Here is a 17,740-nt window from a genome sequence, read left to right as displayed (position 1 = left end):
AGTCAGTATGGTGGCCTAACCTACACAATGAAGGCAAAAGAACATTCAAAGCAACTCATTGAAATGGTGATTGAAAAGCATAAGTCAGAGGGATGGATTCAAGAAAATATCTAACTTATTGAATATCCTTGGGAGTCCTGTTAAATCAATCATTAAGAAATATAGGGAGTATGGCACAGTGCAAATCTTGAGCAAACATTTTGTGGAAGACTAGAGAGGTAGGACTCCAGGTGACCTATGATTACTCAGAAGGAATTACAAGCTACAGTGGATGTGGTGTGCCCAGGTGTTTCACCAGCCTTGGCTTTATGGTAGAGTGGAAAAGAGAAACCCACTGTTGAAAAAACAACACATAACATCTCAGGTACAGTTTGCAGGAGGCAAAATTCTGAAGTCACCAATAAGGTTTTGTAGTCAAATAAAACCAAAATTGAACTTCCTGTCCATCAGACTGAACGCCATGTTTGATGTAAGCCAAACACTGCACATTATCAAAAATACACCAAACCCACCATGAAGCATAGTGGTGCCAGCATTACACTGTAGGGATGCTTCTTTGCAGCAGGCCATGGAAGCCTTGTGAGGGTAAATGAAATCTTGGAGGGAAATCTGATGAAGTTTGCAAGACACCTGTGCGTTAGAAAACAATGTGTTTTCAGCAAGACAACAACCCCAAGCATAAAACTACAACTACCCAGAAATGCCTTATAAACAACAATGTCAACATCCTGGAGTGGCTGATTCAGAGTCGAGATCTCAATTTAGAATTTGCCAATGGACATAAAAATACTATTTACTCACAATCCCCATGCAACCTGACATAGCTTGAGTAGCTTTACAAAGAAGAATGGTTGAAATTGCAGTGTCCACATGTGGAATGCTCATAGAGAGACCCATGCAAACAGACTAAAGACTATCATTGCTGCCAAGTGTGAAACTGCTAAATACTGACTTCAAGGGGGCAAATTAATTTGTGTTTGAGTTCAGCATTGCTCAGGATTAAGCAGGTTTAGAAAATGCTATAATGTTTTAGACCACTTTGCATAGATCTGTTTTCGCGTTGACATTAAACAGTCTTTCTGTTGATCAGTGACCAAAAAAACAAATTAAATCTACTGTGAATCAGTGTTGTTTATTAAAACGAGAAAACTATAATAGGGAAAATACTTTTTACAGGCACTGTATATGTTTTTCATTATAGGAATATTGCTTCATTCATTGAAACCCTGTTCAGTACAAACTATTATTCATAACAACTATATTATTATATTAATATTATTAATTATGGTTCACTTAGGAGCTGTAGTCTTTATACATTGCTCAGTTTTCACGATAATATCTTTATAAATTACAACAATGGTTCCTACTCCACCTGATGTTTTTTCTATTCAAACCAGGTTCTAAAATACATTTGACATTTATTGAACATACATAGTTGTTGACTTTGCACATAATAAACCAAAAATATAGGTGTTTAGAAAAAGAGAAAACTGAAATAACCAGAAAGTTAAAAATTCCAAACAGTGACTACACTTCAACCTGAATACTTGACTCTGCAGATGTGAAGCAGCAGTCCTAATCACTTTGCTGCCCTTGTTTTAGATGTCATTTAAATGCATAGAAAAACAAGGCATAGTGTAAATCAGATAATTAAATGTTCTTATGGTTGGACAATACGTTTGCAACATTAAATTCAGTTTTCACCCGTTGATGGACTGGTACCCTGTCTAGGGGTTGTTCATGCCTTTCACCCAGTGTTTGCAGGGATAGGGACCAGCTTCCCCATGACCCAGCTCAGGAGAAGCAGGTTTGAAAAAGGATGAATGGACCATTCTAGTACTGGTATGCCAGTGTAACAGTTCTTGCTGTTTGAAAAAAAAATTGTTTATTGAGATGAGAAGCAGTGTTTGACATGCCATAACTTTGCATCAGTGTCATCAGGAACACTGTGCTGCAGTTTTGTATTTTTTTAGGAAAACGTAGAGTTTGCATATGATAGAAAAATCAAATCATGTTACAACAAGAAAGGAGAAAAGCAACAGAGGCCTAGTATATTGTGCTTAGCAACCTATGAGTAAGCAGAAAAAAACTGCAAAAGCATTATCAGGTGAGAAGTTCAGCTATGTTCCACCACAAATAATAAATGTATTAATTTCATGATCCTGGTTAGTCCAATACAGTTGCTTAAAGCATTTTAAAGGTGATAATAAACATAACATATTATCATAAGGGTAGTCATGACTTGATTGGGCTGTGCTTGCTTGCTCCAACTAAAATAGGGGCAGGATTTCCGGATCAGGTGTAATTCCCCCACTTTTAGTGGTGAATCAGGGCCATAAGGGAAAAAAATATAACAAGGGGAGAATTCTTAAAAATAAGGCGGATTTTTTTCATGCAGATTACCATTTTATGAAAATAAGATTTCATACCTTCCACATTTTCAACACGCCCAAATGATCAATGAAAGCAAAGTCAGCAATAGCCATCATGTTGAATGTTGCAGCTCCCACCTGTCCTAGTCCCGCCCACTCAAATTGAAGCTCTTGTACAATTGGTTAGGGGTCAGAATTGTTTGGGATTAATGGCCAACTGAGCGAAGCATCCTGCCACAGTCCTCACTGCTTCTGTTAATGTTTCTATCTTTACTAATGACCTTGGGGAGTTCTGTGATGTTGTCATCTTAACTTTGCAAGATTAGAACTGAATCTTTTGAACATCTTTCAGTGTAACAATTACCATTTGTAATAACTTCCAAAGCATTTGGCTACAAGCAAAGGTTAAGCAATAAATGCAGTACATGGTATTTTTTTTTTTTATTTAAATGATTACTTTTACTTTTCTTAATTTTTTGGCTTATAAATGAAACTATGATTACATATTATTTTTTGGGATAAACACTATCTTAAGTTTAAAATTTTAAAATGAAACTGTTCAAGTAAATCCATCTAACCTGCATTTCTTTGGAGTGTATCCAAGAGAGAATTAAATGCAATAAGTTCATTAAACTTGAATGACTATAAAGAATATATTCACATAGTTTTTTCATTAACATGATTCTTTATGAAGTGACATATTTTAACTTGTCTTGGATAACAAAAGGTGACCATTATTTGTGAATATCCTCCATGTAGTACACAAACACAACATTCTTTTGCAGATGGCATACAATAATACTCATGCAAGTTGGAAATGACTTTTCATTGGAGTAGTTTAAAATATTCAACTACAACTCTAGCTTGAAGTAGTTACTTAACTAGCTCGGCAACAAAATTTACTTGTACAAGTTGACACCTTTTTTTTACAATAGATCAGTTCTTTTTTCGTAGCCTTTTTAAGTGTTTACCAAATTACTAAACGATACTTAAGCGATTTAGTTTTTCAGAATGGGGGAAATTCTCAAAATGTTGGAAAATTGTCTTGCTGACAGGGGTATTTTGAAGTATCTGGCAACTCTGCTTAGGAGCATGGCTATTGCTGGACACAGACACAAATTCAGTCACATCAGGTCAATTTAAGAGTCACCATTGATCCTAAACTGCACGTTTGGGATGAAGGGAAAAAAAAGCAACACTTGCACAAGGAAGCTCGAAGCTGTGAGGCAACAGAGCTAACCATAACACCACCATGATGAAATAATTAGAAAAAAAATCTAGTAGTCAAAATGTGAGAAAATGACAACGTATGAAGGCCCATTTTGTCACATTAATATAGGCATCTATGCATTTGGAGCCACTGTGTACTGATAAAACACATATCTATGCTCTGAACTCAGGTTGTACGTGTGTTTAAATATCTGATGCAGATTCTGTTTAGGCCCTCATAAACCTATTTGAGGCGCAATGCCAGAAAGCTAATCCCGATGACAAACGCTTTTGTTTGAGAAACAGGATGCAGAATGGCGTATTTATTTGACTTAAACCAGCTTTAAGCTCACACATATTTAATCTTCGCGTGTGAAATTAAATACAGTAAATAAATCAATCTAAACATGATTTAGAATAATAAATATAAACATTGGTTAAAATGGTTTATTCTTGCTACCTGACCCTTACCCTCTTACTTCTCAACCAAACTTGTATGTACCTTATGACGTAGCGGAACTAAGAGGCGTGGTTACTTTGACAGAGTTGATGGCCAGAACGAATATCCACTCAGCGTCGCTCAATATGCATTCCAAGTTCTTACGGCCAATACCAGTAGCGGTAAGGGGTGGGATAAAAGTGTGCGACGCCGCTTGCTGCCGGGGTAACGGAGTTTTGGGGCTGCCGGCAGAGGAGGATCTCCCGCCATTTTTCAATAAGGGATTTGTACGCGCTGTTGAATTATTTTCACGGTCACTCAATTGGGTCACTGCGCCAATTCTGTCCAGGCAAAGAGTCCGAGATTACTTGTGTACCCCTTGGAATCATAGAAAAATCTGTGACGAAGCTGCCGAGCCCGTCCTTCCTTGTCGCCCGCCGTGGGACCCATGGCTCTACCGGCCGCTTGAGAGGCACACACAAAGCCGAGGAGTAATACGGCAGAGGGCCCGTCCGCCTTCCACGTTCAGTCAAGTTCATCGAGTCAGCGCTTGTGATTTTTTACGGAGTGTATTGGAGCCAAAAGCAGTTGTAGTCTGTTGCAGCACCCCTTTGGTTTTCCCATGGCACCTCTGCTGGGCCGGAAGCCATATCCGCTGGTGAAGCCTCTGACTGAACCGCTAGGCCCTGACGAAGAGGTGTTCGTTATCGAGCACTCGAAGGAGGCCTTCAAGAACAAAGAGTATCCTTATGAGGCGGAGTCGCAAGTGTTCTCTGCCAAGCCCGTCTGATGATGGAACATACCTCAGAACAAAGCTGTGCATGAGAGTTCTTTGTGACTAATGCCAACAAGGAATCCATAATGTCAGGCAATGTGAGATTGACAGAAGTGTCTGCGGCTTAGTATCCATAGTATAACGTGTTCAGGGCCTAGGGGTGCGTTGGCATTGGCAGTCTAAGAGAGGAAGAAGGGAATACTCGAGGCCCCGATTTACGCGTGCGTCTGCCAGTCTAACCAGTGAGTGGCAGTAACATGGTATGTAGTCTATAAAGATACGTGGCCTGTTTTCTGAGGCGGCTGTGATTTGTTTCATTTTCCGCACTCCAGGTTCCCTTGCAGATACAGTGTGAAGCCTGGTGATGGTGGCATTCAATTGGCATTGTGTAATATACTCACCTTAACCATGGCACAAGGTCCATGCCACGTGGGTTGAGGTGATAGCATTATAATGATATTGTGCTTGGGCTAGTTTGATATACTTTGCCTGACATGCATGGTATTTTCCCCCACAAACTTGTTTTGATCTATATACCATGGCTAAGGTGTTCAGTGCATGATGGATATTGTGATGTGACGAGATGGTGGTAAAATTGGCTCAAGTCACAGCATCTCTTTGTGCAGTCTGGATGCACAGTAATGTTTGGAGGCTGTATTGCATGATGTAAAGGTCTTCTTGTCATCAAGTGTGTACCTTGTGTCTAGTTGCCTTCTTGTGTGCAACTTTATTTGAGTGATTTAAAGCTTTGGGTTGTGTTTGGGTGTGTGTTTTTTTTTTTGTGTGTTTTTTTTTTTTTAAATCCCTAGTATTGTATTTTCTTGTATGGGTCTGTCTCATGTAAACAAATAAATAATAAGGATCAAGTAGATTGGCTAAACCTTTAATATAAATGATTTGTTGAAACCAGCCATTTTTTCACTCCTCTGAAGAACATCACACTGACCTGTTGTTTAATTTATTCTGAGGGGGAATGTAGCTAGGGATATGTATTGTCGCGTGGTTTTTCTTCTCTATATATAGTGGGTCCAGATTATTATTGTTCCTTATTGACCAAAGGATATCATTCTTAGTAGTGTGATGGAGCAATTTTTCATTACATTTTTACCAGGATTCTTTTCATGTAAACTAGTTATCGCAGTATATCATTTTTACAATATATTAACAATTATTTTATTGTGCATAATGAATAGGAGGCAAATTACACATTTTGGAGTATAAAGAAAACTTGAAAATTGGTTTATAAACATTTTTATTACAGTTAAAGTGAATACATAGGTTCATTATTTATCAACCTCTGCAGTTTTCTCACAAATAGACTACAGTTTTAAACACACACATGCTTCATGATGATTATGGATGTGAATTAATAATTGTAACCTTGTATGCATGTGTGTGTGGAGAATGTTAGTTGTGGTTTTTGCCTTTTTTTTTTTTTTCCTGAACTACTGTTGTACAGGGAGTATGAGGCTCGCCTGCAGAGATATAGTGAGCGTATCTGGACATGCAAGAGTACTGGCAGTAATCAGCTGACTCATAAAGAAGCTTGGGAAGAGGAACAGGAAGTCACTGAATTGTAAGTAACTGATCCACATTTTCATTAGAAATGTTCACTTTATTGCCTGTATGTTTATTTGAATGGTCTTGCCCACTCATTTCATCTGCATTATAAGCCATTTTGAAACAAGCCACAGATAATACACTGCAGTATTGGGACTAATCATGATTTAAATATTAAAGCTTAAAATGGGACTGTGAATTTTGTTACTGAAGCATTATTTGCCTTCCCACTGTTATGGAGCTAAAAAGGTATTCAACATATTAATTTCGCATTCCACCATTTATTTATTTTTTTTATTTTTTTGCTTTCTTACATATTTTTTCGTTTGCTAGGCTGAAAGAAGAGTTTCCTCCTTGGTTTGAAAAGCCTGTCCTAGAGATTGTCCACCACAACACCATCTCACTGGACAAACTTGTTGACCAGGCATGGGTGGAAATTCTTACCAAGTATGCTGTAGATGAAGAGTGTGATTTTCAGGTAATGCTTATGGAGTGGTTTTCTAATTTCATACATGCTTTTGTGTGCTAATGTTGTGCTGCATCATTAACAATCCATTATTTAATATAATCTCGCATTGCATGCAGAGTTTTTTTTGTTTTTTTGTTTGGCACATACTGTGTGTATCTTGGACATGTCCTTTCTTTCATATCTCAGTGTTGGCTTGAAAGAGCAACATTACACTATTTTCCAGCTGGTGTAATTGTTTTTTGATCTTTTACTTTATTCATTGATGTTGGTAAGCCTTTGAAATGTTTTACATTTTTATAGTTTGTAAAATAACATTTTAATTAAGTGTTGGAGATGAAAATACTATAGTAGATAAATGTGTTTTTATTGTTGTGTTTTTTATAAATAGGTTGGAAAAGATAAAAGCCTTAGAGTCAAAGTGGTGAAAGTCCACCCTCTTGAGAAAACAGATGAAGAAGCAGCAGAAAAAAAACTTGAAGGAGTTTGTGATTCTCCCTCAAGTGACAAGGAGAACTCTAGTCAAGAAAATCAGAGAAAAGACACTCATATCAAAGAGGAAGAGAACCGCAGGGAAAGTCTCAGTAAGTGTAGCCTTCACCTGTTAATAGAGGTAACTTGAAATTGTTCCATGTCTTTGACATGCAGTTTTTGGTCAACCTTCTATTATTGTGTATATTTGTGGAGTAGTTTTGAAGTGCAAGGGTTCAATAATAGGTTTGGGTTACCTGCCTAGCATTTTACACATTTAGAATGAAATTGTGTGTGTGGTGTGTTTTCTTTTTTTAAAAATACCTTCTAAAGTTCTTTCTCCAGGTCTGCATGTTTTCCTCAACTTTTGATAATGCCTTGGGACTGCTTAAATGTTCGAACAGGTGGCATTTTTTGGATTTTAATATTTTTCATCCTCCTATTACCTTTTTCAAATGGTAATATAAATTCTTAACTTAATTCTGTCCTCCCACACACTTCAATGCATCGTGTCTTGCATTTTTTTCACTCGTGTTAAGTAAAGACCGCTGCAGAAAAGCTTACATTCATTTAGAGTGTTGACATGCATTTTAATAAGTCAAATTTTCACAGAAATCTGGTCCTAAAGTGCCACGTATTCTGGCTAGAGAAACCAGTTAATTGGTTTCTGGGAACATGTGTTACTCGGTGAGTTATTTAGCCTTGTAAACCCTTAACTAACTTGCAGTTAACAGGTGTTTTTTTTTTGACTGAACATGTCTGTTGCACTCTGTTTGCCTGAGCATCGTGTCGGCTTCAGCAGCCTCTGGTAGAAGGGTCTACAAAATTTTCTGAGGCAAATGCTTGGGCAATTGCAGCATTCCTTCTCCTGGTTGAAATAATCTGCTTCAATATTTCAGAAATTGCTGAAGTTATGTTGATGAGCAGAAGGTATAGTGTTAAGCTCAGCAGCCTATTCTCAAGAGTAGTGTTGCAGTTAAGGTGGTAAAAGTGACATGAGTTAACGGTCCAATTACCTTTTTGACGTAAAGAGTAACCTAACCTAATACTTATTTACTGAAGTAAAAATACCTACATTATTATGCTAGCAGCACTGCGTGTAAGGCAAGATGCACACATACTGATATGCCAGTCCTTTGCAGGCTTAGTTGCACAGCCAGCCACAGAGTGTACTTGTGTGCACATCAGTAACAGAAACATTAATAAAGTATCAATTTAGTTTTAATCCAGGTATTAACTGTAGATATGCTGAAACAGAGTGATTTGGTGATTCAATGGCCAGTGTCCATACCGCAAATCATTCGTGGCTCAGGTCAAAGATGTACAGTATAAAGGGGGTTGAGTGTTGTTTACTTCACAGCAAATGAATTAAAGGCTTCATTGGCCACTGTGAATCTGGAAACAATGATTATTATTTATTTTTTTTTTTTGGACTCGGTTTAATGTCTGATCATTTTGCCTAAGGAGAACTCCAGAAACATACTCCACCAGGCCCCCCTGCCCTTCTTTCTCCTTAACTCGGTCACTCCACTTGTCCCAGTTTTCTGTGTGTATACTGCACTTCTTGCCAAAGAGTTAAATTTTTGAAGTAATTGACAAAATCGGAAAAATGTTCAACCAAGAGTTGTAATCTGTAGGAGCTGGTGTCTGTGGATGCTCTATATGTAATTTCATATTGAAATCCTGTTTATTTATTAAGAAATTGCTAGTAACATTTGTGTTGTCGCTGAACTTAACTATGTTTAATAATACATTGGTAGTACCATTGTGTGTTTAGTCATCAGTGGATACTATTGTTTTAGTACAGCTTAGTTTCTGTAATTTAAAGTAAATCTTTTTTTCCTTCTGAGCCTTAAGGATGCTGTCTGTGGATGCTATAGCACTAAAGCTGGCTAATAGGAGTGTAGAAATTACATTTGACAAAGTCCATTTATTCTCTCATAATTGTTAAAAATGCATAATTTAATAAATCTTTTCCTGCCCACATTTTAAAATTAGTGTTGTGCAAATATAAAACTGGCAGATGTAATCTTTAACAGGTTATATGTAATTTGTATACAGTATGTAGCTGTACAGGCTGGATGATCAAAAAGGTGGTGAATGCAACACAAATTGTAAGCATTTAACCAGTTGCTATTTTGGTAACTAAGCAAGCTATTGTCTCCTTTTTTTTGTTCGGTTGTCCTTTTAACACACCTTTATGAAGCTAAAACTTTTTGGATAGCATGCACATTGACTCCTGAATTCTTTTATCCTTTAAGTCTACTAACTAGCTAACTGCTAATATAACTGTTTAGCATGCTAAAGTCAAAAGGCAAGCAGCAGGTGTGTTTGTTAATAGCAAATTGTTATTCTGTTCTAGGTTAATTGTTCAGAGCACAGCAAGCTATCCATAAAAATGATCTAGTATAGAAAAGAGGCATTAGGTCCAATTGTTAAGAGAACATGAGCTGCTTATTAAAAGAAGCTCAATTATAACGATTTCCCAAAAGCTGACTCTAGCAATTGCATCTCTTGTCAAGAAGACCACCACACTGAGCATTCTAAAGATTTGGTTGAATTCTGACTGGCTAAAAGGAAAAAATAGATGGATTAGATGCATCTGGTACATTATATTGAGCTGCTAATTACTGCATGTTTTTTCCACAAAAGGTATTCTGATATAGAGCTAATGTCCAGCCCTGGTGGAATTTGTGTTTTGCTTCTCTTTCATGAAGTTAAATGTTTCCATATTGTTGTCATTGTAGTCACAATTTCTGTCAAAGGTTATAATCTGTTTCTTTCAGCAGGGGAAATGCTTAGGTAGGTACAGTAGCTTTGGAGATTTGATTACATCTCTATATAAAGTAAGCAGTTCCTTTACTGTTTCATTGCACAAGTTGCATAAGCTCAAACTCAGTTGGCCTCTAGGACTGCTGAAAGTACTAAGAGCAAATTTAGAATTTGTTTGGTTAACTGCACAGCTTTTGTTTTATATATTTACTGAATAGGGTTTTAATAGTGAGGTACTTTTGAGTTTAAATTTGAAATACATTTTTAGGTGTTGTGTTTACTATGTTGATATAAGTCTGTCTTGCAGACCATCGAAGGCCAAAATTTGTTTGTTAGTGTATTTCCATGTTACAATTAAATTTAGTAACATTGTGTGAAAAAATATCCAGTGTTGCTGGATTTGCATTTCAAAACACTGTTGGTCGTTGATCAATAACTCCTCGGCTCTGATGGCAGGCAACCTTCCATCAATGTTTACACGTCTCACTTGTCACGTGGAATTAAAGAATTGCACTGTTATTACTAGTAATGTACTGCTGTAGCATACTCCATATTAAAGTTACAGTAAAATATTAGTTTGCGGTGGGAGTAAATGCAGGTATCTTAAGTTGGTGAAGGAGGGATGAATTTGATTTTTCCTGTTCATTAATATGTTAAAACTTTTATATGGTGCCTTTCCCATGCAATTTCTCATTTGTTCTTTTGGCACATTGTGTGTCTTCTCCATGTTCCTGTGCACTGCAAAGATAACACAAACTAAAGTTAATTGTTCACAAGGATGTCCAATGGTGTGCTTCATAGTGGTAATTTTAGACCTGTTCTTGTGGGCTGAAGTTATTTTACTATTATGAATGTTGCCCCAGTAAATGAACAAACCATCATTGGAGGTAGTGACTTTATTTGCAAATGTGATGCTTTGTCAATTGGTGTTAAAAAGCCATGTATTAATGTTTTTACTGCCCTTTTTGAAGTTGCCAGCACCAGTGGCATTACTGTGAGAGAAAGCAAGTTAAGCCTTCTGATACTTTCAAGATGTGTTTTCAATGTTTGGTGGATTTGCCCATTTAACAGTTATTAAAGTCCCGACTATTGTGGTGGTATTGTCCTTGACGTTCACATTACTGTAGGAACTGGTAAAAGGAAGGACCATTTTAAGAGAAGTGTAAATCTAGTTGGCATTGAAGGAAGTGAGAGTGAAGTAGTGTTTGGTGTGTGTGTGTTTGCAGTGTTCAGGGTACACACGCACACCATTGCTGTGTAATTTTGGTTTTTCCTGCAGACTTTTGGAGAGCCCACTGCCTAAGTGTAGAGATTTGAAACTTTAATATCAGTACTTTTAAAGCTTGACAATTTAAAACTAAATTTTAAATATTTTATTAAACTGTATATCCCTGGTTCTGAATGGGACAATTGTAGTGTAAGAAAGCTAGTGTATTCTGAAAATTATTAGGTTGTCTGACACAGATTTGTTTTAATTAAATGTGCAAAGGCATCTGTTGTAACTATTATCATCTTGAGTGTAAAGTAGATTTCTGATTTCAAGTTAAACATATTAGTACTAGATTAGGATCAAACAGGTTTTCGCACCGGTGGTGATATTAACCCCTTTCTCTTCTCCTCCCCGTCCATCTCCAGTCATGCTTAAAACACTATACAGATGCTATTATAAGGCTTTACAAACTTTTAAATTGAAGCATTTCTCAATGCTACTAAATAGTAAAATAATACCTTTCCCTGTGTGGTGTGCTTTTTATTGTAGTTCTTTTTAAATATATAACACCAACTTTGGAATTTCATTGTTGCCATGATTACCATCCATAACCGTCCCAGACAGTTTAATTTGCTAGTTACTCTTACTTGATTCTTAGTTGAATTTTTGTTTTTAGCGCTGCTTGTTTTAAAATTTATGTACTTTTTACTTGCAGTTCACGTCTGTATTAAAAAAAAAAAAAAATGCTAAACTTCATGTGGGGCATTCACAAAAGAAAACGGGATAAGATTTTTGAATTACAACACAAAACCCCCAATCTATTGTAGGAAATGTAAGGTTTCTCTGTGTCTATTGGTAAACAAAAATTGCTTCAAATAGTTGTAGTGTTTGTGGTGGCAATGTTGAGTATGGGGCTGGATACATTGGGTACAAATAAATGCTTTTTGGAACACTATCCTATTTGTAACAGTTTAAAATATATTTAGGTTTATAAGAGTCAGAATCTGCATGGTGTATTAAATACCAGGCTGGTATGGTGTTGTGTGTGTGTGTGTGTGTGTGTGTGTGTGTGTGTGTGTGTGTGTGTGATGGTGTTGTGTGTTTTTTTAATACTTATAAACTGTAGCTTGACTGATTTGTTGTAGGTGATCGTGCACGTCGTTCTCCTCGAAAGCTTCCCACCAGTATGAAGGAGGAAAAGAAAAAATGGACGCCACCTAAATTCCTTCCACACAAATATGACGTGAAACTGATTAATGAGGATAAGGTGAGAATTCTGGTCAAATTTGAAAACTTTGTGAAAATGAAAATGACAAGATTTAAGTTGGGTGTAATAGTGGCTTTCAAAAGATCAAATTCAGTTCTCACTTGTAGAGTTATATGATTTACATTTTTATTAAAACCTTTCTTGCATTTGGTATGTCTGTAAAGGTTGATGTCTTTATGACTTGTACACTATCACTTTAAAGACATAAGTGAAAACTACTGCCTGCATATGAATGTGATAGTTGAAAGCTTGCTTGTTCACAAACCGGATTCTTCACATGTACATAGTGACTTAAATGAAGAAAACAAAATGGAGCACATTCCACACTAGATCTTTGTAAATGTAATGCTCAAAAAAAAGAGACAAAATTAAGTTTGATTGCTGAATCTGAAGCAATCTTTTTTTTTTTTTTCCCTTAAAAAAATCTGTTAAATACAGTGGCCAGCGATAACATACAGGACTAAACTGTCTTACTCAACTGTAACAATGTAGTACAGGTGAAATTTATTTTTTTTTCCCCCATTATACCTTATTTTAGGCAATCTGTGTTTGAGTCGGCAGACACCCAAGATACACACTTGCATTTCAAATTGCTTTTGGTCAAGGCAGCAAAAATATGCATTGCCGACGTTGTTTCAAAAGGTTCTTTAAATTTATGCTTTTAAAGTCTTTAATATAGCAAAAGAAAACTGTAAATATGACAGTTATTTTGAAATATTTAAAGAGGAAAAATCCTTAAGTTTAAGAGTGACCTGAAACTGATTTGAGAGCAGAATAATACTTTTAGGGTGCTAGGGAAGAATTTTAAAGACCTGTTCTTAGCAAATTTTTAAAAATACGATAGCAAAGTGTGAAGTAGAAAAGTTTGTCCTAAAATGTTTTGAAGACTTTTGTTTAGTAAAATGAATTGGCTGCTTCTTAATAATGATAGAAGGATAATTATAAAAATAGTAGAAGGCAGAGTAGATTTTGGTAGTAATTCGCAAAAAGGATTTGTAACATACTCCAGTAGTCCACAGTTGAAACGAGTTGAGGTAAAAATGAGAAAACATTCTTTCAATTGTAAAATGTCAGTTTTTTTTATTTTCAAAAGTAGTGTGTTTTTTTTTTGTTTTTTGTTTAAGTATATTTAGAACATTAAGATCCGATGTAACTATTTGAATATGAATTCCTAGGTAGTATGTTGGATTTTAGTGCTGTTGCCTAACAGTTGTGTAATTTTGAGTTAATAGGCAGTGTCTAGATTTTATACAACCCCCCCCTTCCCCCATTTCCTTTATGAGAGTGCAGGTTTTCTTCCTTGTATAAGATGTGTGAGAGAGGCTAACTGATGACTCTGTATTGGCCTTGTACAAGTGGGTGTGCCTTGATTTGAACTAATGAAACACCACAGGTTTCTTGCATTGTGCCTTTTATATTGTCTCGGAAGACTTCTGCGCTTGACTACTCCCAATAGAATAAGCAAGCTTAAAAAAATGAATTGTGTTTTGCTTTAACTGGAATTAGGCATAATTTTTGTTTCTGCTTCAGATAATCAGTAATGTACCAGTGGACAGCCTATACCGCACTGAGCGCCCCCCTAACAAAGAGATCATGCGTTACTTTATTCGCCATTATTCTTTGCGACTGGGAACAGGAGAAAATGCACCTTGGGTGGTTGAGGATGAGCTTGTAAAAAAGTACTCTCTCCCAAGCAAATTCAGTGACTTCCTTCTGGATCCACACAAGGTATTTGAAAATAAGTGAGGCATTTCCTTTTACACTTGGATGTTTGCATTTGGTCATATGGCTTTAGTGCATGAATATTGGTAACTGGGCGAGTTCAAATGACTATTAAACTATTACCGCATTGTTACTGCTTGTCCGTTTTCATTTATACATCAATATGCAATGTATTAACTTGCAAAGGTTAACAACAGTATTTTAAAATAGAATATAGAGTGGTTAATACTGTAAGGTTGTTACTAAGAAATCAAGCCAAATTTGATTTACTGTGCCTTTTTATATTGCATGCTTTTTAATGGTTTCACATTTTTGTACTACCCAAGTTTCCTGAAAATCCTCTCTCCCCCTTCCCTTCCCTGATTGTTCACTTAAGATGAGTACCTAATCTTTAATTCAAGAGATTAACATTTCTTATTACTTTGGCAGTACATGACACACAACCCCTCTGCAAAACGTAAGAGTTTAAGTTCAGTTGACAGGAAATCTTCGAAGAAGCAAAAGGGAGATGAATCTGGCAGGGATATGGATGTTCTAACTGAAAAGGGAGACAAAAAGAAAAAGAGGAAGAAAAAATCCATTGGGCCTCCCCTCAGCCCAACACTCTGGGGTCATATGCAGGTGACCATAAAGATGATGATGGGGGGTGTGTGTTTGGGGGTGCTGTCTGCGAATACTATAAAAGCTAAATTGGTAATGCAGCATTTGCTGTTAACCTTGCAGTTTCAGAGTGACCGTGTCAGGTGATCTTTTGAGCCTGGAGATTAACAGATTTGAATTTTTTGCTTTTGTATGTTTTTAAAATACGTCTCTTGTACATACAGGTGAAAAAGACCATGAATGGCTCTCCCTTGAAAGTAAAGAACTCTGATGGTGCCATTAAAGACTCTAGTGACACAGAAGATGATGAAAATATTGGATTAATTATTAATCCAGACCACTTGGGCAACAAAAAAAGTATGAAAACTATGAAAAAACGAGAAAAGAAGTCCAATGGAGACAAGCAGATCAAACACAAAAAAGGAAACGGCAAACTTCTTAGCGGGCAGAAAAGTTTAAAGACCGCCAAGAGGCCCAAAATGAAACAGATGACACTTCTGGACATGGCCAAGGGCACACCATCCCGTAGCCCTCAAAAGAAGTTCAAGAACTCCTCTGGGGGCACCCCAAAACTGGGAAAGCCTCTGCCACCCATGGCATTACACCTTCTCAGATACTACAAAGAAAACAAAGGTAAAGAGGATAAGAAAAATGCCTTGTCCAGCTTGCTGTCAAAGGCAGCTAAAGTCTTGACCCCAGAGGATCGGGGTAGGCTCCCAGAAGATTTACGTGAACTTGTCCAGAAACGCTGGGAGCTTCTGGAGCAGAAAAAGCGTTGGGCAGCCATGACGGATGAGGAAAAGCAGGATGTTATAAAAAAGAAAAGGCAGGAAATCAAAGAAAAGCTGAGAGAAAAGGCTAAAGAGCGCAGAGAGAAAGAAATGCTGCAACGGTTGGAGAAGCTACGGCGATATGAAGACCAGGAGTTAACTGGTCAGCCCTTGCCAACGTTCAAGTTGGTGGACATGCCAGAAGGGCTGCCCAATACGCTCTTTGGAGATGTTGCCATGGTTACAGATTTTCTGAACTGCTTTTCAGGCTTGCTTATGCCAGATGATCAGTATCCCATCACGGCAGCAGCACTTATGGAATCTCTTTCCTCCGAGAGGGGTGGCTTTCTATACCTTAATCGGGTACTTGTAATTCTCCTTCAGACCTTGCTTCAGGATGAACTAGCAGAGGGCTATAGTGAACTAGGTATGGTCCTTTCAGAGATCCCCCTTACTATGCACTCTGCTTCAGAATTGGTTCGCCTTTGTTTACGCCCTTGGGATGCACATGATGAAAGTGGGGAAGGTTCTTCCTCTGAAGATCGAGCACTTGTTGGCTTTGATGATGAGAACTATGAGTTCTTAGAGAAGCTGGAAACGATGGAAGTCTTTGAGCTGACTCCTCAAGAGAAAGTTAGTCTCCTAGTTGCACTGTGCCACCGCATACTGATGACCTACTCGGTTGAGGACTATGTTGATTCTATGCAGCAACGCTCTGTGGAACTCTGGAAAGAGAGGCTTGCTACACTTAAGGAGGTCAATGATCGTAAGAGAGCTGAAAAGCTACGTCGGAAAGAAAATATGGAAGCAAAGGTAGATGGAGGATGGGTGAAAGTGGAAGGAGGTGCCAGTACAGGATCCGTTGGCACAATGGGAAAAACTGATAAAAAAAAACAAGCAGCTTCTGCTGGGGAAAAAAAGGATTCTGCTAAACCTAAAGTAGAGGGTGCCATACCAAATCAGGAGCCAGAAGACATGATCAGCACTGTCAAAAGCCGTCGTCTACATGCCATTCAAGCAAAGAAAGAAAAGGAAGAGCAGGAAAGGCAGATAAAAGGTAGGTAACTTCCAGACCCTACACTAGCTTTTATCATATCTAATTGTGAGTGTATACAGTCACAATTAAAGGTTTTAATATTTGTTTTACACCTCTCCTTGAGTTGTATAGAAACTTGAGATTTTATATCCTGGATAGAGGCTGCTAACCATGTACAAGTGTCTGCTTTCAACAGTTGCTGGAACAGAAATGAAGCATGTTAGCTTGGATGACAATGTTGGAGGAAGAAAGTTCAGTGCTGAACAAATTAGCACAAGTAGTAATATGTTAATATTTAGTGGTTGTTTATAGAGGGGATCTGCTTGCTTATTGTACAGGATACTCTCTAATTATGAGTACACCATAAACTTTGCTATTGTGGCTTCACAATTTCATGAATAGCTGTGTCTCAGAAACCTCTGAAATAACTTCTTCCACCTTAAACATTTTATCTTGGCATGTGCAAAATCTACATTTTCTACCCAGTAATGGAAAACTACTGCTTAAAATCAAATATTTTGGTGTATAACATTTGTAATAATTCAAATGTTATATATGTACTGCTCAAAGTAGTGAATTCCTAGATAATTCCAAATATTTCCCTTTAATCACAACTCCTTTAAAGCTGTGTTTGTAACAACATGCTTTTTTAACGTTTGATTTGTTAGTGAACCAGTTGGTTAGGCTTTTGTAGTACTTTCTATTGTAAGATTTATATTTGATTAATTAATTTGTTAAATATTATTAAAGTGTAATATTTAATGGATTAGTCATTAATTTAAATTTCATATAACTAATATAATTCCTGCACTCATGATCATACAAAGGGATTTCCAGACGTGACCTCTGCTGTTTTTGCTTTTCAGTATGTGTTTAACTGTCTTCAATACTGTGAGCTATTTTTATATTTAGTTTTTACTTTATTTAGATCATATATCATTGTGCCTTTCAGAGTAATGTGTCTACTTGCAGTCATGCATGAGTGGAGTACTGACTTTCTCGGTTCTATGGATTGAGTTGTGTGGTTTTTTTTTTTTAAATGGCTGATTATAGTTACATTTTTTGAAACAT

The 17,740-nt window shown here is 37.0% G+C and overlaps 1 protein-coding gene across 1 annotated transcript in view; it reads left to right on the top strand.

Annotated features, from left to right (window-relative positions):
• The first annotated feature begins 4,232 nt into the window (after positions 1 to 4,232).
• Positions 4,233 to 17,740, top strand: part of baz1b (bromodomain adjacent to zinc finger domain, 1B) — a 35,498-nt gene continuing 21,990 nt past the window's right edge. The window contains exons 1-8 of the mRNA XM_039756872.1: positions 4,233 to 4,761; positions 6,255 to 6,371; positions 6,689 to 6,833; positions 7,213 to 7,405; positions 12,420 to 12,541; positions 14,072 to 14,269; positions 14,693 to 14,884; positions 15,088 to 16,690. Of these exons, the coding sequence (XP_039612806.1) occupies positions 4,643 to 4,761; positions 6,255 to 6,371; positions 6,689 to 6,833; positions 7,213 to 7,405; positions 12,420 to 12,541; positions 14,072 to 14,269; positions 14,693 to 14,884; positions 15,088 to 16,690 (2,689 nt within the window). The 5' untranslated portion in view covers positions 4,233 to 4,642. The remainder of the gene's footprint in view (positions 4,762 to 6,254; positions 6,372 to 6,688; positions 6,834 to 7,212; positions 7,406 to 12,419; positions 12,542 to 14,071; positions 14,270 to 14,692; positions 14,885 to 15,087; positions 16,691 to 17,740) is intronic.

This window comes from Polypterus senegalus, chromosome 6 (assembly GCF_016835505.1).
Source record: "Polypterus senegalus isolate Bchr_013 chromosome 6, ASM1683550v1, whole genome shotgun sequence".
NCBI classification, from domain to species: Eukaryota; Metazoa; Chordata; class Cladistia; order Polypteriformes; family Polypteridae; genus Polypterus; species Polypterus senegalus.
Note: the sequence above shows the minus strand (reverse complement) of the source record. Positions and strands in the feature narration are given on the sequence as shown.